General features: G+C 42.0%; 1 protein-coding gene across 1 annotated transcript in view; it reads left to right on the forward strand.

Moving 5' to 3' along the window:
* MYH15 (myosin heavy chain 15) overlaps positions 1–21,075 on the forward strand; it is a 117,165-nt gene that overhangs the window by 23,338 nt on the left and 72,752 nt on the right. Inside the window, exons 11-15 of the mRNA XM_089508158.1 lie at positions 6,625–6,728; positions 10,215–10,353; positions 12,716–12,834; positions 19,680–19,829; positions 20,876–21,046. Of these exons, the coding sequence (XP_089364284.1) occupies positions 6,625–6,728; positions 10,215–10,353; positions 12,716–12,834; positions 19,680–19,829; positions 20,876–21,046 (683 nt within the window). The remainder of the gene's footprint in view (positions 1–6,624; positions 6,729–10,214; positions 10,354–12,715; positions 12,835–19,679; positions 19,830–20,875; positions 21,047–21,075) is intronic.

The raw sequence follows: 21,075 nt of genomic DNA on the forward strand, positions 1-21,075 counted from the left end.
CTAGATTCAGTTGTGATGTTGGTCCCAGGTTGAGTTTTTAAATAATTTAATACTTTAAATATTTAAGTATTTTAAATATTAACAGTTGATTATCCCTGCCATTCATCTTGGGTGAGGAGATGTTTTTTATGTTAGGAATTGTTTTTAACTTTTGCATATTTAACTGTAAGATGCCTTTAGTCTGTTGCCATATCTTCAGTTTCCCATTCCTTAAGATTTCAGAATCTAAATCTGAGACTAGGTGGGTCTTTGAGAGGTCATGAAGCAAGACAGACAAAGGTTGAGAGGGGGAATGGAATGCTTCTGGGTCTTCTGATTGTGGAAACATGCAAGTTAACATGGGATGGCAATCCTGAGGCTGGGGAAAACCACATTTTTGGCAGCTATGTAAGTGAAACAATGCATCCAACTGCTGCCATTCACACTGCTGACAAAATTGTAAATAGCATATGCGCTATTTACAATTTTGAAAAATACTGTGCAGTCTTGACCTCCCACATCCATAATTGGGATTGTAAGCCCGAGGGCAGGGAATCGTCTAACTAAAAGATTGTATGTACAGCGCTGTGTAAATTTACAGCGCTTCATAAATAAAGGTTAATAATAATAATAATAATAATAATGCACCATGACACAGATGGGCTTTTCCCTACTCTGCTACTGAGTTTATTCCACCCTGTTCAGGCCTTGTTCTGTTATGACAAGAATGCCTGTGAGTTGTGATGCTGTCATGCCACTTTTAGCCTTCCTCCAAATGGCATGATGGGTCCAGGTGCAGGCACTTGCCCACTCTCGCTCCTGGCTTTTTGATGTTCTGATGCTGAACCACCACATTACACTGGGTAGAAATGTGATCACACTGAATCAGAGACCCTTGAGCCAACTGGGAATGGACTGGAATGTGCCCAGTCTTTAAAAGAGGAATGGGCAACTACATGATGTCCAGGGGGCCAGTTTCCCAACCTCACCACTTGCAAGCTGCATCCCAAACACCTTTATTTCCTGTCCAGTTCTTCTTAAAATGAGATGGAAAGTGAAATCACACAATTTCCTCTTGTGGTTTTGAGAGAGACTGGTGAGGGAAATAGAGGTATTTAGGGTGAGTATGCGACTGGGGTGTTTGGGTAAGAGTGGGGGCATTTTTGCTTACTTTTATGCTTGGAGAGCTCATTGCATGGTTTTGTGGCAAAAAATGCCTAAAATTCATACCAACTTCTTTAAGATTGGGGAATTGGAGATGGTGGTTCAGGGGCCACAAAGGTGGGGAGTAAAGGGACTGCATGCAGCCTTATGAGTTGAGATTTCCCCACTCTGGTTTTAAAACCATCTTACACACAAGTCAAACATTTTCCTTTTCTACTGTCTCTTGCCCTAGCATTTGTTGCTGTGTGGTGATCTGGGGAAGCAAAGCAACTCCTTAAGACTTCAGCCAGCACCTTGAATCCTGGCCACCCTACAAGTCTTTTTTAAAAAATGTGTCTAAGAAGAAATAATAGCAGTGATAACATCTGTAGCCGCTATGGGATTTCTTTTTAAAAAGACTGAGTAACAGGTGATGGGAAAAGACCCCTGCCTTGGGATGCATCCACACTGCAGAAATAATCCAATTCGGCACTGTTTTAACTGCTATGGCTCGATGCTATGTCATTATGGGAATTGTAGCTTTGTGAGACATTTAGCCTTCTCTGTCAGATAGTTCTGTTGCTTCAACAAACTACAGTTCCCAGAATTCCATAGCATTGAGCCATGGCAGATGAAGTGGTATCAAGCTGAATTATTTCTGCAGTGTGGATGCAGCCTGGGAGACCTGGAGATATAGGCTCTCTTACTAGTCAGACAACTCTGGAGCAGATGGCATTTCATCCAGCACAAAATACCCTTTCATGTGCCTTGGCTGGGAGTCTGCTGCATGGAGTTCAGAGTGCCAGGCGATGGTTGGCTAATACATGGCACTGGAGATGTAGTCAGCATTGTGCAGTTTAGATGATGACATGGGTTTCCTTCCAGTTTGTGATTCATCTGTATCCTTTACCTGAAACCTCTAGTGACCAGAATTCTATTGTGACATACACAGATGTAAGTTGTGCTACATATGAAAAGGGATTCTTTTAGACTCTGTACAAGAATTGTACCCAACTGACAGTGGTAGAAGTGGAGTTCCTCATATGCCAACATTGTGCTTGCAGTAATTCTTTAATGTTCCAAGAGCAGTGTCCAAATGTGCATTGTGCATTATGTGCACACATTGAACTACATTATTGTAATTTTATTCTGCTGTAATCCTGCCTCAATCCATAGGGAGAGGTGAGAAATATAAATATATTATTATTATTATTATTATTATTATTATTATTATTATTATTATTACATGTTCAGAGCCAATGTATTTGCCTTCAATGCACAGTCATTATGCTATGTTGCTATCCATTATAGGAAAAGCAGAACATAACTATCGGTGGATCTCAGCCATTATCTGAAGATACAGGGCTAGCATTTTGTTTTGTTTTTTGTCTGTGGACATTTTTGCTTTCTATGTTGTGATTTTGAGTTGCTACAGATTGCCAAAGCCCCTAGCTATGTAGTACTACTTCTTGTAAAAGAGTGAGGCATCCCTTTATCCATGCACTAAATTGCTGCTTGGCAAAAGCAGTAATAATCTCATTTGAGTTCTTGTCATCCAGGCAGAGTGGCCCATCTGCTAAACCCTTAACCCAGTTAGCCTTTGCTGTGGTCTAATTAAGGCAGATTAGAGGAACTGTTTCAAAGTAATTTTGTGCTAACAGGATTTGAACGCAAATATTGTACTGTGAAAATGTACCCTCCATGGTGAATTTATTCCCATGCTACCCATGCTGGCAGAGGTTGTTGCATGCATAAGCTACCGTTCAAATACCACTTCAGCTGTTACAATATGTTATTCACAAGTAGTCCTGTGGGTTGAAGGGAATGGTTAACAATAATAATTTGTAGAGGACAGTTCTCATCTTTGAACATTTCTCCTGTTGATGTAACACATTTTATCAGTCTATCTTATTTATTTATTATATATTAAAATATGTTAATCCCACCCTATACCCAGGTTTCTCAGAGTCAGGTACTGTACAATGAAATGAATTTGAAAAGTTTAAGACAATTTAAAACAGTAAGAATCATTTAAGCATTTGTTGTTATTTGCTGTCAAGACTGATGTTGTCTTACAGTGACCCTATGAATGAAAGATTTCCAGGAGCTCATTTGGGATTGTCACATCATAGGGTGTACAGTAAAAGGTATTCAGGAGTTGTTTACCATGGCTAGCCACCTACCCTGCAATATTAACTCATTCACAGTTAGCTAAAGTGCCAGTGCTGCTGTCTGCCACCAGTGTCACTTCACTTGCCCAGTAGCTATTTGGCACATTTAGGCTGGCTCCTCAGCAAAAGTCTGTGTGAATTGGGAGACCCTATCAATAGCAGGGCTACCAACAACATAGCCTCTTACTTCACTGGAGCATATAGTCCCATGACCATGGAATGGTAATATCAAGGTCATGCCAATATTAAACAAATTAATAAGTTAAAACAAGGCAGTTTAAAACCAATTAAAACAGTTCAAGACTATGTAAAGACAGGAACATGTGCAGATCTAGGTGAAACCAATTACACTGCAAAGACTTTAGTAGAAAGTGCCAATAGGATCTCTAAGGGGATAGTATTCCACAACCAGGGCACCACAGAAGGTGTGGCTTTATAGACAATTGGACTCTTCCAGTGCCATCCCTGCCATTAGGCAAAGTGAAGGCTCAGACAGCACATCTTGGGAGGCAGCAAGTGTTGGAAACAAAGCTGTGGGTGCTATATCCCCTCCCCTATAACCCCATTTTGCTGTCCTGAGGTGTGATAGAGGTTGCTCCCCCATTTCCAGTATTGAAGTAGGATTCAGCAGTTACTCAGGGTGGCATCTATGGAAGCCCAACACCATCCTGAAGATGCCCAATCTTCTCTGGTTTTGGATTCTAACCTCTGTTAGGCTTGGTTAGCATCAGAAGCAGGGGTATAGCTATTGGAGGGGTTCAAAATGACAGCACTATCCCACTCCAAATAATAATTCTGCCCCAATGAATTTTCCTTCAGCCCTCACATTTCTAGCATTGCAGAGAGTGAGATGTTGAAATTTGTTCATGCCTAGAAGTCTTTTTATTTGCTGTGTTCATATTCTCTTGTGAATTCTGCCTGCCCCCTTTTCTTTGGATGCCTAAATTGTATTTCTAAATGTTCAACTGAAGCTTTAAGTTACTGCAGTGTGGGATAGGAATGGTATCCTGGTCCAAACCTTCCCCATTGCAAAGCCCTCTGTTCTGACACCGGGCAGCTGATTGCATGCATGTCCTGCTGAGCTGACTGGCATGTTCACCGCCACAGTATGTCACTTCACTATGAGGTCAGAATGAGGTGCCCAGCGAAGGTCACTTGGCCAGGCACCCCATTTTAACCTCAAAGCAAGCAACTGGTGGCAGCAGATGAGCTGAGTGGCTCAACGGGATGCATTGAGTGTGGGAATGGAGCCACTTGGTGTGGGGACAGAGAAATCTGGACGGTCTAGAGCAACTGTTTTAAAAATCTGGACTAAGAGGGGGGAAATCCAGTTTTGGTGTTGAATGGGCTGGCCATCATCTGGTCTGCTCTCACCAGAACTGGACATTGGGCCATGTGTCGTCCCCACCAAGGCGGAAGGCTGTTGTATTTGGCTCATGCAGGCAGCACCTCAAACATCAAAACTAATTAGCTAAAACACAAAAGGGCTCTGACCCTCCCCTCAAGTCCATACTGTAATGAGGGGGTAGTAGCACAAGAAAGATAAATACATATTATTCCACCATTACAGTTATAACCAGATAACTATATAATCCTACAAGAATTGCTGGTAGGCATAGCCACAGATTTAAATTAGGCAGATCTTAAAGAACAAAGATATACAATTGAGTACAACAGTTAGAATCATGAAACCCATGTATTCACCATCACTATGTACAGATGTGAGAGCTGGACAGTGAAGAAATCACATAAAAATAAATTCAGTTCAGTGGAAATGTGGTGTGGAGAAGAGTGTTGAGTATACCGTGGACAGCCAAAAAGATGAACAAATGGGTCCTTGAACAAATCAAGCCTGAAATACCCCTAGGAGCCAAGATGATTAAACTGAGGCTGTCATACTTTGGTCACATCATGAGAAGGCATGGCTCATGGGAAAAGATAATAATGCTAGGAAAGATAGAAGCTATAGAAAGAGAGGAAGGCTGCACAGCAGATGGTTAGACTCAATTAGGGGAGTCACAGGCATGAATTTGCAGAATCTAAGCATTGCGGTGGGTCTTGGAGATGTCTCACCCACAGGGTCCCTGTGAGCTGAGGTTGAATTAAGGGCAGTTAACAACAACAACATAGCCACAGATTAATTCATCATTAGATTTTAAACAGTAGAATCTCTTAAGCTGGTGATGGACTTTTTCTATGCTTGAATTTATATTTCTTTTCTATGTGGGATCAAAACATTAGGTCAGCTGCAAGATGAGAGCTCTTGAGAAGATTCAGGATTTATAGGATAATCAGCCGAGGCAATGCAACTGTCCTTTATCAGTTGTGGTCGAGGAAGGATCAGGAACCAGGGCTACCTATGCCACTATATTCACAGATTGTCCAAGATACAGAGCATCAGGCAGGTGAGCCTAGGGAGTTAGCTCTAGAAAGCACAAGAGTCCCTTAGGTAGCACTATGTAGAGAGACCTGACTATCTGAGTACAGAAATAAAGTTAATTTGCAGTTTCACCTCAGCTTGGAATCCAAGCTCTCTGTTAACATCCTATGGTGTCAGAAGTGAATGAATACTGGAGGCTGTATTACTTCTGCAAGAACAAGGGCTGGTGCTGAAAAGCACAAGTTGGAGCCAGGTTTTTTCAGAGTTGTTCTTCATCATGTTTTTGGTGAATAAAACTGGAAGCTGCAGGAAAAGAAGCCAGTGCAAATATGTGATTTCTTTTCTTTTTTTAACCTCTCGGAGGTCAATCTTTCTCAGCATTTATATTGCAAGACTACAAGCCTCTACCCACTTACGAGGGGAGTGAGCCCCACAGAACCTAATAGAGAACCTAATAGGACTTGTTTATAAATGCAGAATTATACAGTAAATGATCTGATTAGCTACACTACATAATTATACCAGTCCAATACCATTTCAGCTGCCATGCCTCCATCCTATGAAATATTGGGAGATATAATTTCTTGAGATACATAGAACTGTGTGCCAGAGAACTCTACTCCATTCTTCTGAACTATAACTATAGCAAAGAATTCCAGGTCACTCAACAAACTACAAATCCCAGATTCCAAAGGGCAGAGCCACTACAATCAAAGTGGTAGCAAACTGCTGTAACTATGTAATATTGACACACTTCTAGTTTAGACACTACATCCCTAACTAAATGGGCAGAGTTTAAAACACCTCCCAACAATATTCCAACCACACTTGCAAAGTTAGCATAAGCCTTTCCCTATCATGTTCCACTTGTGCACCATTTTCACTCATGAGATATCCATGCACCAGATCTCAAGAAGAGAAGCTCTTTTAACTTTTTTTCCCCATTTGCAGATATGCTGTTGATCTCAACTAATCCATATGACTTCCACTTCTGCTCACAAGGTGTGGTTACAGTGGACAATTTGGATGATGGGGAAGAGCTGATGGCAACCGATGTAAGATACTCATTTTTATTTGAGAATGTGTACTAGATGTGTGCTAAGGACATTGCTGTGATTAGTGATTGCAGAGCAGGGGGAGCCCCAATTAAGAAACACACAGAGACCTTATGTGGAATAAAAAAGGCCACAACGTTATTAACTACAGCTGACAGGTGGGATTGGCCCCAGGCATGGGTCAGGATCTGGCATTGACCACCCCAACTGATGATTGATGATCTCCCATTGTCCAGTCACAGCTGGGCCCAGGGATGATAAGGGGGCATAATTTGGGCCTCGGCACTCCTTGCCCCTTGTCCCCGGGAGATGCTGATAAGGGGTTCGCCCAGCATTGGCACTTCCTTTTCCATCTCAGCACTCCCAAATCCTATCGGGACTCCCAATAACCAGTGCTCCGCAGCACTAATAGCCATGCCCACCAGATCCCGGACCCATGTTGCGGCCCCCAGAAAGTTATGACCATGCTGCCCACAGTCACACCACATGACTGTGGCCTGGTGGGGAGATCCAAGCCAGAATGGACACTCTGACCGGCCATGTGGCCTTAAATAGGCCCAGCTGAGCAGTCATTGCATCCAGAAGTCCCACCCCTTCCGGCACCCGGGCCAATCCTGGCCCATTTCTGGTTCCCGGGACATGCTGGGAAATGTAGTTCCCCGGGGCTGGATGTCCCACCTCCCTATACCCAGCCCAGCCAATTTGGGCTATCCATGGGCCCCGGCACAGCCTGGGAAATCAAGGTGCTGGGGTCAGGCTCAGAGCGAGCCATGGAAGCAACTGAAGTTCCCCGGCACCTTGCAAATGGGCCAACCCATTGAGTCAGGCAGCTGGGCTTGATGTTGCATGCCATTCATGGCCAGTACATCTTCAGCCCAGAGAAATCTCATCGTAGCATAGACCAGTAGTTGAACATCATTGTATTATTTTTTCTGGACCCATTTCAAACTGGCTTCCGGGCGGGCTATGGAGTTGAGACTGCCATGGTCGCCTTAGTTGATGATCTCCGTCTGGGCATGGACAGGGGGAGCGTGTCCCTGTTAGTGCTCTTGGACATCTCAGCGGCCTTCGATACCATCGACCATGGTATCCTTCTGGGACGCCTGAGGGAGTTGGGAATTGGGGGCACTGCTTTGCAGTGGTTCCGTTCCTACCTCTCGGGTAGGTCCCAGATGGTGGAGCTGGGGGACTGTCGCTCTGATAGGAGGGCCCTGACATCTGGTGTCCCTCAGGGAGCGATTTTGTCCCCTATGCTATTCAACATTTACATGAAGCCGCTGGGAGAGATCATCCGGAGACATGGGGCGCGGTGTTATCAGTACGCTGATGACACCCAGATAATTTTCTCTATGTCTCCGACTGATGCAGTAACTAAGGATGGCATCTCTCCTCTAGATGCCTGCTTGGCGTCAGTAATGGGCTGGATGAGGGAGAACAATCTCAGTGTGAATCCAGGGAAAACGGAAGTACTGGTGCTAGGCTCCCCGGTTTCTGGTGGTGAGATCTGTCACCCGGCCCTGAACGGGGTCACGCTCCCCCTGAAGGACTCGGTGCGCAGCTTGGGAGTACTCCTCGATTCGTCGCTCCAGCTGACTTCTCAGGTGGATGCGACGGTCAGGAGTGCCTGTTATCAGCTTCGGCTGATACGCCAGCTGCGTCCCTACCTTGACCGAAAGGACCTAGAATCTGTTGTACATGCTTTGGTAACCTCTCGATTGGATTTCTGCAACGCGCTCTACATGGGGCAACCCTTGTACCAAACTCGGAAGCTGCAATTGGTGCAGAATATGGCAGCCAGATTGGTCGCTGGTAGCTCCAGGTCGGACCATATAACACCTATCTTAAAAGACCTTCACTGGCTGCCTATTCGCTTCCGAGCAAAATACAAGGTGTTGGTTTTGACCTATAAAGCCCTAAATGGCTTGGGCCCAGGGTACTTGGAGGACCGCCTCTCCCCATATAATCCACCCCGCACACTCAGAACATCCGGGACTAAATTGTTGGAGGTCCCTAGGTCTAATCTTACTCGGACCTCACAGAGGGCTTTTACTACTGCTGCCCCTTTACTTTGGAATAAGCTCCCTGCAGAGCTTCGCTCCGCCGCCTCATTAGCTGTTTTTAAAAAACAGCTGAAAACATATCTATTCCGGCTGGCCTTCCCACCTTAATTTGTTTGTCTATTTTTCCTGCCCCCTTTTTTCCCCTCTGACCTTGGATCGATGGAACTTTTTGCATTTTTCTTCTGCCCCTGATATATGTATTTCCTATTTTACTGTTTCCTGTTCCTGTTTTTTGTAGTAATGGTTTTAATTGTTTATTGAATTTTTAACTTGTATTGTACTGTTTTTTATAATCTTGTAAGCCGCCCTGATCATTTTTATGGAAGGGCGGGGTAGAAATAAAATTTATTATTATTTATTATTGTATTATCAAGCTATAACATCCAAAAAAAGAGAAAATGTTATATTAGTATGCAGACTTGCTTTAGCATGGTGTTCTCCTTAAGCCTAAATTCTCTTCTTCCATTACATCATTTCATAATAGGAGCAGTAAGGATGTACAGACACAGTCTTGGAGGCTGTAGGTTTTCATTACATTTTGAATGCTCAAGGAAATCACTGTGGAATCTTTCCACATGTACAGATGTTGTGAGAAAACTCACTGACTTTGTTCTCAAATATCAGATTTATCAGTGCTCAAAAATCTGAAGTCTTGTTCTGAGGCAGTGTTTATGATCACATTGTCTTTATATAAACAGAAATGGGCACTCTGTCTCTCTCCAGTTGTTGCTGGACGGCAAATCCCATCACCCCCAGGCAGGATTGACAATGATGGAGGACAAACAAAAGTGCACTCCATCAGCTTCTGGAAATCACATGTTCCCCATCCCTGTAATAAACCAAGTGAGGGGTAGGGGAGCTATGAAGAAAAAAGCATTAGGAATAAATAGTTTGCTTTGATGTTAGCTCTATATGACCACCATAACCTTGCTCATTCAAATATCTGTGGTTGGCCTGAAGCACTCTCCGGGTAGCATCTGCATATTGCAGATGTGAATGGTACAGAGATCTACAGAAATATTCTTGGCAACTGTTTCCCAACTCTGGCACTTCCATTTCTCTTGGGGTTCACCAGCAATTCACATGATAGTCTTCTGCAGGAATGTGTGCATAATGATATGCTTATTCTAAAATTTCAGGGGAGTAGCATGGTCTCCCAAAGAAAAACAACAGTCATTTTATTTTTTTAAAAAAATTATAATTGGTTTTAGTGCCGTTAACCAAGCCATACATTTGGGAAATAAGAGAGGTGGAAAATAAATAATAGTGGCTTCTTGTTCAACTAGTTTCTGTTTCAAAAGATCAATACCGAACAAGTACAAACACCAGCCATGCAGTGAGAGAGCTCCAGAAAATAAAGCTGCATGTTGTTTCAGAAAGAGAGAAAAGACAAAATGTCCTGTTCTCCCCCCTCCTTTCCCCCCAGCAAGCCATGGATATTTTGGGCTTTGTTGCGGAAGAAAAATATGGTGCCTACAAGCTCACAGGTGCCATTATGCACTTTGGAAACATGAAATTTAAACAGAGGCCCAGGGAGGAGCAAGCAGAGGCTGATGGCACTGAAAGTAAGTGTTTCCCTATCTGTTCACCAAGATTTTATCTGTATTATATTAAAATGTAAACCTGCAGGTGATGCTTCCTTTGTGTTTAGTTTTATCTGTTGAAAGACATGGTTGTATATGTTATGTGGCTTGACCTGAGGTCCTTAAACTAAAATAATTCCTTAGATGTGGCGGAGAACACTTTCTCCTTAGTAGTGCTGCAGGAATATTAGCAGTTGGTTCCGTTGGCTTCCTCATACATATTGGACACATCTGGGGTGTTGCAAATTTGCCTCACACAAAATGTTGTGGACCAGCCTAATAGAAACCAATCCTATTGACACAATCATATCCAATAATCCTACACCACAGATTTCTCTGGATGATATCTCAATGTGTGGACCAGCGAGAGAGTGGAATTGTTCATCACACCAGTATCAATGTATCAATTGTTCATCACACCAGTATCAATGTAATGTGCATTAATCCTTTTCACACACTTTCTCAGACTTAGATAACATGGTAAAAATGGTTTGTGGAGTTTATGATCCAAAAAAACCCCAAAACCTTATATGGAGTCTATGAGGTTTAAGATTAAGGTTAACAACACCCATTCACATGTCTCCATTTTGATAGCCTCAGGCCAGCAGCAGAAGCAGATTTATTGCGACTTTGGTGGGATGCTTGGCTTGGTGGCCTAGACTGTATTGATTGTCTGCACACAAAATGAATTACTCTCAAATGCAAAACTGGTCCTAAGCAGAGTGAGGCAGCTGCCTCAGGTGGCAGCTACCAGACTCTGGGGACTCATTTCTCCAGAGTCCTCGATCTAGTCGAGCGCTGTCACACAGCCTGTTCTATGACCCTTAAATCAGTCTACTGTGTTCAGAAGTGGTGGAAGATACTATTCTGTTGCCAGCATTGAAGCATGATTCAACTGCAAATTCATGTAGAATATAGAGGATGCCATCTTGTCTTTTTTCCAAATGGAATGCTCACACTTACTGTAAGGATTTATTAACAACATCTACCATGTAGATGCTTCACAAATGCTAGACAGATCCTACACAAATATCAGATAGGCATTTTCATGTGTGAGGTAGCCCTAAATCACAAAATGAGGTTACGTGCTTTCCTTTCTGTCAGTGGCATGTGAGTGATGTGAGTGAAACTCATTAGGAAAAATGCCTTTATAGGGAACTGGGGGTGCCACTTTTTATTTACTTCACACTGCTAAATGTTTCTGTGAGTGCTTTCAGGAAGACAACTGCCAGCACTACCAGTCAAAACACATTGTGCAGTTATTCTGTTTTCCCTTCCTTAATGGATTTTTTGTGGTATAATACAAATATGGAAGAAGTTGGAAAACATAGAAGATAATGTTATCTGTGCTTTCTTTTCTGGAGACACCTTGTGAGTAAGTATAAGACTGCACAGGTGCATGGTGAAAGACTGGCACAAATTAGTGACAGGCACAAACTGTGACTTCCCCTGATAATCTTAATACATGGACAGGTTGATATGGAGCATAGCCCAAGTAAGAAATAATTGAGATCAACCCAAACCCATTTGTTAAAATAGCCTTACCTTTTCTTAAAACTGTCCTACTGTCTAGAATAGCATCTAAAGTAAACTGTTATAATACTGCTATGTACCTCCTGATCTTTTTTTCCTCTAATGAAGTTGAAATTCTGTCCTTTTATAAAATTTTAATTCAGTTGATTTTGTTCCTGGCCCTTGATGTTATGCTGGCCATATCCCCTACAAAGAAAAATATTTAAAATTCTCCTTCCTTTTTTGGTATACCCCTGCTCTTGCATTATCTCACAATGCTGTTGCAAGCATTGCTAAGTAAAGTACATGTGTTTATTATACTAAAAATGCTATGGATCATACTTATTTGATGTAGATTTACCAGTTTTTCTACAATCTTATCTGGAGCATGAAAATCCCATACACTTTGTACTATAGCTACTTCAACTCTTCCTCAGTCATCTTGGACAGACTTTATTCTCTTGTCTTTATTTCCACATGGCCTATCATTTCCATGTGACTAGGATCATACACTCTCCAAGCAGGGGTTCTGACACTTCTGCATAGAGCCAAGATTATTCTCTAGGGGGTAAACAAATGTCAAACCACTGAAATGGATAAACTTTCTAATATAAACAGTGGAGGTGAGACAAACATAAAATGATTTTAGGAAGTATCTGTGATGTGAAGATCTAAGGTTTATTTGTTGGGACTATAAAGGCATTACAGTGTTATTGCATTTTATTATTTTGTTTTATGTTGTGCATTTTGGATCTAGTAAAGGTAAGTATAAATTATAAATTATCCAATTGCAGATCATCTTATCTTTATCTTATCTTTATCTCTCTTGCAGGTGCTGACAAAGCTGCTTACTTGATGGGTGTTAACTCTTCCGATATGATCAAGGGTTTGGTGCATCCTAGAGTGAAAGTTGGGAATGAGTATGTCACCAAAGGCCAAAGTGTAGAACAGGTAAGGAGACCTTTTATATTAGGGGCAGGAATGGGCTGAATTTAGCTCTAACAGCCATTTTTCTGACTTTCCTCAACCCTGTAAAAGTGGTGAACCCCCTCATTTTTAATTTCTTGTGATTTTTTTGCTCCAAGCAATAAACTAATATTTTTGAGATCAATTGTGTATTGTGTTTGATGCCCTATAACCAGCTGAGAGTGGTCATAGGAGGTCAAATGCAAACTACATAATTGTTTGAGTGTTGGAAGAGGAGATCAGGATTTGAATCCCCGCTCAGCCATGGAAATCCACTGGTTGGCCTTGGGCAAGTTAAACTCTTTCAGCCTAAAAGGAATGCAGTGACAAAGGTCCTCTGAACAAAGCTTGCCAGGAAAGCCTATGATAGGGTTTCTGTAGGTTAGATTCAACTTGAAAGCATATAACAACAAAACAACAACTGCAATCACGCAAGGAACCAAGAAATGGTTGTGATTTTTGACAAAAATGGTGCTGTGTGGGCTGCTGTAGGGGAAAATTGACCTTCCACACCTCCAGTGGCTGCCTGTGTTTAGACCAACATAGTACAGCCTGATACTAACTTTGTAGAGACTAATTTCTCAGCTCTGTAAGCAGGAGCATCACATAATATTTTAAAGATCTGGGGTTCCACTTCCATCTTCATCAGCACCTGACTAGGCAGGCCAGCAGTTGAAGCACTCAACCTAGCAGAATCCACCTACAGCCAGACACCAGGATGCTTGGGAAGAGCCCTTATATACAGGCCTCCCACGCCTTACCCAAACTTTTTTGAGATCTGTCAAAATCTCATGAAATTTCAGGGAAGACCTCAGGAAGCCTTTACTTGTGTGGCACAGTCTCAATCTGCTAGAAGCTATTGCACTGTCAGGCACTGGTGATTGAACAGCTAGACAGGCAACAGCCATTGCTAGCTTCTTTTTTGACTAAAGTTCAGTAACTTTTGTGCTTTTGTAGAAAAAAGAACATGGCTGGGGAATTAGGTGGCACAACAATGGGTGGGTGGGAGGGCATAATATTTGTTCTCCCAATTTTCTGTGTAGAGCAAGTGGGTAAGTTCCTGGTAGAACCTGGAAATCTTTCTTTCGGGGTAGCCAAAAACCTGATCCATAAAGACTCTTGGGTTCTCAAGACAATGGCCTAAATTCTGCTGGTATTTCCCCAGAGGTATGCCTTATGTCTGGAATCCCGTTAGTGTGTTATAATGACTTAAATTCAATTTATGCTTTCATAATCCAGTTTTGAGGTCACTACAGAATGCAGGTCTGACTGCAAAATGACCATAATCTCTCCAAATCGGCCTCTTCCAATGTGGCAGCCCCTAACAAGATAGCTATTCCCTGGTCACTGAAGAGGAGTTCAGCAGAGACACATCTAGCAATGCTCCTGTCACTAGTTACCTATTAACATCAACTGTTTATACTGCATTTTTTTCCAATTTAATCTTAACTGTTCCTAATAATAAATCTTAATTACCTCAATCAGGACAAGTTTCCAGTTATACTTAATGCATCTTATATGCACAAAATTCTTCTCAAGTGTTACTTTGCTTATCCCTATTATTAATCTGGACCATTATTTGGACTATTTCAAAATAAACAATAACAATGTTAGCTGAACCATTGCAGATTATCGGCCTGATAAATGAATCTTACCTAAAAAATTCTCCAATGGCCATGCCTGGCTTTGCTGCATACATCTCCGCAAGGTTTATTCACGGTTGAGACTGTGAGACCCAGGGCTCCATGAGTTATTAATGCTTATGTTACAACAGCCAAATCATTGGTTACCCTGGACAATTAAAAAAAGCAGTAAACTATGGGAACATATTAGGAAGTGTGACGATTTCTGTCCAAGAAATATATTGCCTGGCTCTGAATAACCCCCATCCCGGAATTACTCCCATGGATTACATTTATTCCAATGTTATAGATGAATAAAATAAAAACTAATTAATTTTCTTGAAGCCATATATTGCATTTGGTGCTAAATTAAGATTTGTACCAAGTGTTCTAGTTCAACACTTTTTGTACTGGCTAGGATTGTCAGATTTTAGCGTGCTGGCTGGAATTACAGTGAATAGCTTGTTCATGGAACATCTACTTCAATGGTATAGGTCAAAGAAGGGAGGTACAGCAAGTGAGGTTCAGTCCTGGGCTAAAAGTATTGCTGGCAGTGCCAGGTCATGGAACGATAAAGCAACTCTATCCAGAACTTTATCCATGCCAGCTTGGCTTGCACGACAGAGATTGGTTTGGATGTGACTGGTGTGTGTATTGGAGGGTAATCTCTCTCAGTTTTTCCCACCAAGATACTCTGTGGAGAGGCCATGTTTGTTATCAGTCCATCCACCTGAACAAGTATGCTGCTGTCTGCTGAGTTTGAGTGTACACACCTGATTTTGAGCGGCTGGGACAAATAAGGGATTCTGCTAGTATGTCAACCCCCTGCTGCTTAACATTCTCCCTTCTTCACCTAATGTTTTTCTGGTGTTCTCTCCACTTGTGGTACTTGGAGACATCAATATCCATGCTAAGATTGCTCTGTTAGGAGTGCCTCAAAGATATGGCCACCATGACAACTAAGGGTCTGTTCCAAGAGGTATCGGGGCCACTCATGCAGTTGGCCACACTCTGGACCTTATTTTCTGTCCTGGTTGGGAATGATGGTGATCTTGGTGTGGAGAAGCTTTCCATAATTCCATCATCAGTCTCAGTTCACTACAAGGTTTAATTTAGATGCAAGGAACTCAGAGCTTTTACAGATATGGGGAGCTGATTGAGATGGTCTGCCACAGAACCGTGATTCAAAGTTTCCTGATGGCTCTTGGGGACTTTCCTTTTGCCTTGACAAGTGATTGTGTCAAAGCTCTGGTCGACCTCAGGAATGGGGAAATGACAAGAGTGGTGGACACAATAACTCCCAAAGAAGCTTCCTGGTTCTCTAGGGAGATAGCAGCAACAAAATAAGTGAGACTGCTACTAGAGTGATGATGGTGGAAAACTCAGAGTGAGCCTGACTGAACACAGACCACAGCCTATTTGGAAGCTTATTTTGTGGCATTGGTTGCTGCAAAAAATAAAATAAAATCTCTGATAGCATCATGTTTTTAAAGAGCCACCCAGTGGAGCTGTTTCTAATATTTAGAGATCTCTTATATCCTGGCCTATGAGCAGAATCTAGACTACTCAATAGTCTGCAGTGAACAATTTGTTAAACATTTGGCAGATAAAATTGCCCAGAGCCATTCTAACTTGGATGCTATAGTGAATCTAGGCCCAGTGGATATGACATTGGCTCTTGGTTGTTCAATGTTAATTTTCCATTTGTGCATCCCAAGGATTTGGAGAGGATCCTTGGAAGAGGTGGAAGCTGTGGCATGTGTGTTAGATCCTTGCCCTCCCAGGCTTAACCAAAAAGCCAAGAGGGACTGGCAGAGTGGGTATTGTGGGTTATCAATGCCTCTCTCCAGGAAGGCAGGGTTTCAACATGCCTAAAGGAAGCAATTGTAAGACCTTGTTTTAAAAATGGCCACTCTGCGTCCCACTCAGTTAAATAATTACCAGCTATTCCTGAGCAAAGTATTGGGACTTAACTGGAATATGTGGAGGCCTCCTAGCTCCAGGAGTTCTTGGATTAGATAGGTCATCTAGATCCATTTCAGTCTGGCTTCAGGCTTGGTTATGGGATGAAAATAGCTTTGTTTGCTTTGTTGGATGACTTTTGTCAGGAACTGGATAGTGGGAGTGTGGCCCTGCTAATTCTGCTGGATCCCTCAGTAGATTTTAATAACCCCAATAGAATGAGACTTGGAGGCACTGATATTCAGTGACCCTTTCCGGAGAGGTGAGCCCAGAAGGTGGTGCAGTGGGACTCCTGTTTGACTCCCTGACCATTGTCTTGTGTAGTTCCAAAGTTTCTGTTTTGTACTTCTTGCTATTTAACTTCAGCTGGCTCAGAACGCTGCAGCCAGATACTTAAAAACCAGTCAAGGGGCTGGTTACAACACCTTTCTTACAAACACTCCATGGACTTCAGAACATAATTCAAAGTGCTGGTTATGACCTATAAAGCCTTATACATCTTGGGACCCTATCTTCTAAGGCTCTAAGGCCTTCTTTTGATCCCACCATTTTCTCAGACATGTTTGAGAGAACTTGTGGGAGGGCTTTTGGCATGACTGCTCACAAATTCGGGAATTCCCTTTCTAAGGAGGCTAGGCTGGCTCTCACTTTGCTGTTCTTTCATCATCTGGTGAAGACTTTTCTATTCCAGCAAGCTTTGTAGGCTGATTGCTTTAGTGTTCAACTGTTTTTATTCTTTGCTTCAAATCAATGCTTTAAATTGTTTTAATTTTATGGGCAGTTTAATACTATTTCAGTCATAACGTTTTGCATTTTTTAGCCACATGTGTTTTTATATGTCATTTGTTTTATTTAGTAAGCTTCCTTTACTTTCCCCTCTGCAGAAGTGGCTGGGTGTAAATAAAGTAACAGAATGTAATTGCTGCGGCATACCCTCTAACTGTTATCATTGGGCAGGGATAGTTCTCTGTCATCCCACATTTTCAGCTGCTTTTAAAATGTCCTGGCTTATCTCTCTTCCAGATGGGCCCATAATTGGACTTCACTGTCCCAATCTTATTTTGAGGATGTTCAGACTTCTAGAATCTATATGAATAAATATTTTATTAGAGCTAGAAACTTTGACCTTTATTCTTATGAAAATCTGCATGCTAGCCAACGGCAAGTGTTTTTCCCATGGTGTAGCCTTCTAAAGATAGAACAATACTTTCAACAGTATTTTTGAGATCTAACCTTTGTTGTTCTCAGAAAAGCTTTTAATGCTTTCCATTTTCAAACAGTGCTATCCACTCATCTGGAGAGAGGGTATAAAGGGAACCTTTATACACAACAATTATGTAGCTATGGTCGTGAGGGAATGGAAGACCTTGGTCCAAAACACACTGCAGAAATAATCCAGTTTGAGATTGCTTTAACTGCCCTGGCTCAATGCTGGAGAATCCTGGGAATTGTAGTTTATTGTGGCACAAGAGCTCTCTGTCAGAGAAGGCTAAGGGTCTTACAAAACTACGGTTCCCAGGCTTCCCTAGAATTGAGCCAACGCAGTTAAAGTGGTGTCAAGATAGATTATTTCTGCAGCATGTTTTCAATCCTAGTTCACTATTTATTGTACTGCCCCCGTGTCTAGTGACTCCTGGGACACATTTCATGGGAGATCTCCAGAGAGTGAAGGTGGGTTGGTCGTTTTCTAATATTATTTGTGACGTATTGGCTGATCATTTTAAATCCATCACAAGATTGCCACCTTTGCAGTAGCAGCGCAAAAGTACCACTGCAACTTCTTGAAGACATAGCAGTGGATTGAAAAGGAGATCAGTTGTTGTAGTTGAGATTATTATTGTTGGCTCAATATTTTATCCAGTAACCCTTTGTTTGCTTTTTGATTTTCATCCTGCGTCTAATGCAATTGTAATTTTGTTACCAACACATGACATATTGTACTAGATACATTGTTTTGTTAGATGTTTTGTAAGGGACATTATCACACAGACAAATAAAAACTATGGCCCAGGACAGACAGGCCCTTTGTGGTGTGGCGGTGATGCAACTAGGGTTAGGGACCACGCGGCAACCACATGATCTCTAATCCTAGAACGTACTGGTGGCGCTACAATGGTGGTGCCCCATGTACACGGGTGCTGCCATTGTGATGTAACAGACGCATAGCGTCTGCATGTCGCACTGTGCCAGTTACGTCACAAGTGCACCATTGGCGCATTCGCGACGTAACAATGGCAGCCGGAAAAGAACCCAGTTTTCCTGGGTTCTTTTGCTTCTGGAGGGAAGCTGCATGGTTTAGCAGCTGCGGTTTCCCTCTGGAGGAAATTAGGCCGCCGGCAGGCCGCCCTTTTCTGGTGGTTTGTACCACGCCAATATTATCCTCTCTCCTCCTCCTCCTCTTCATGTTTTCCCTCTTTGTTTTGAACTTAATTCACTTGCTGCAAACTGAGTTCAAAGTGCAAAGTAGTTTGGACTCAATTGACTCAGCATGGAGGAGAGGAGAAGAGAAGGTGGAACTTCTCCTTTTCCTTTAGATTCAGGAAAAAGCAAATTGCTATAGCCTCTCCAAGGTTGTGTGGTCTTCCTTCATCACAAAGCTGAGTAGCGCTGGAGGAGGTAATTTGTTTAATTTTTGCATGTGACATTGCTGGATCTGCAGTTTTCCATTTCCTGGGATTTCAGGGCCCAAACTTGATCATGGCTGGGATACAACAGGCAAGTGTTGAGCCCTAGGAGAAGAATTACTTCTGGGCCAGCTGATTGTGGAAATGGGCAACCAGGTAACATGGCGACTCACAATTGGGTAAAATGTGGCTAACCAGGTAACATGGCGACCCACGATTTCCTGAAAGGAATGGTGCTAACATGACAACTCTGAATGGGACTATACTAAGGGTGTATCTATACTGTAGAAATATTGCAGTTTGATAGCACTTTAACTGCCATGGCTCCATCCTACAGAATCCCATGATTTGTTTCATGTGAGGCACCAGTACTCCTTAACAGAAAAAGTTAAAGACCATGTAAAACTACAAATCCCAGGACTCCATAGGCTGAAGCTACAGGACTTAAAAATGGTGTCCAACAGCTTTAGCTAAATAATTGTACTGTAGATCTATGTCCCAATTATCAATAGAATTTAAATGATCAAGTGAAGTGCTCAATGAGATTGTTTTCAGCCATCTTGCCATGGAAAGGGGTGTTATACGCTATTTATCTGTTCATTGTTTCACATTTCTGCTGTAGGTTACCTATTCTGTTGGTGCCTTATCCAAGGCAATATATGATAGAATGTTCAAGTGGCTGGTTACCCGCATCAATAAGACCCTGGACACGAAGTTGCCAAGGCAGTTCTTCATTGGTGTACTGGATATTGCTGGCTTTGAGATCTTTGATGTGAGTAAAAAATACCAAGCCTTGCCATAAGAGTAACAGAGTTGTTTAAAGTAACAGGTTTTAATCCTTTGGTTTTGTTTAGGAGATCAAATTTGCTGAAAGAGTCAGTGTTCTATAGCTTACTTAGTATATCAGGCAGAAATGTAGGTAGCCAGTCATCAGTATGCAGCTTGATTAAGAACAATATTCATGCATCCAGACTGGGAGGAAAAAAACTGTCAGTAGTTTGGGTCAGTGGTGACTAGCAATGGCCCCCATGTCAATGGGACACCAGATAAACTCAGAATTATAGTTCATAAAGTTCATAAAGAAAATATGCAAGGTACTGACATTGATGTAAAGCCTGGAGTAGATTCACTACCCACTGCCATGGAAGCCACCACTAGTTAGGATTTTGAACAACTTTGCAAGCCTGCCCAAGTTCTCAGCATCCTTCTCTTGGTCCTGACATCTTAAGAAGCACATTTGGTGGGAATGCAAGGCAATCGTTTTTGGTTTCTACTCTCCCAGATTTCTACTACAATGTCCTGAAAGCTCAACATATAATTCTCTTATGCTCTTAGTGTGAAAAATGCTATGCACTTGCATACATTTTTATTGCATTTTCTCATTAGATCTGTAACAACATCTGGGTGTGACTCTGACTCCTAAATTTAGCTTTGTGACTTCATAATCTGAAAGTATTTTCTTATGAGAAATATCTCTCATAATGAAAGTGCTTTAGTCCTAAGAAAACTTCATTGGGCTCAGTTTCTGTTGAAAGTTGTACTTGACATTAATGTCAGTGGTACTTAAATATGATTAGTTTTTTTATTGGGATTTTGGGAAATATTTTCCAAAAAAACCCCTGTCACTGCCATACTTATAATTAAATCAGTGATCCCATAACCGAAAAATATGCTGTCATATTCAACACATTAAAAATGAAGCTATTTTTAAAGGAATTCAAACTGTATACTAACACACACACACACACACACACACATGCCTCAGTTCTTCCGTTTGATCCTATGCAAATTGATTTTTATGATTTCTTCCCTTCGTAGTATAATAGCTTCGAGCAACTTTGCATCAATTTCACAAATGAAAAACTGCAACAGTTTTTCAATCACCACATGTTCGTCTTGGAGCAAGAAGAGTACAAAAAAGAAGGCATCGAATGGGTGTTCATTGACTTTGGACTGGATTTGCAGGCCTGCATTGATTTAATAGAAAAGGTATGGATAGTCTCATCAAAGCCACTATT

Source organism: Sceloporus occidentalis, unplaced genomic scaffold, assembly GCF_023333645.1.
Source record: "Sceloporus occidentalis isolate IW3139 unplaced genomic scaffold, rSceOcc1.0.p SCAF_2, whole genome shotgun sequence".
Classification (NCBI taxonomy): domain Eukaryota; kingdom Metazoa; phylum Chordata; class Lepidosauria; order Squamata; family Phrynosomatidae; genus Sceloporus; species Sceloporus occidentalis.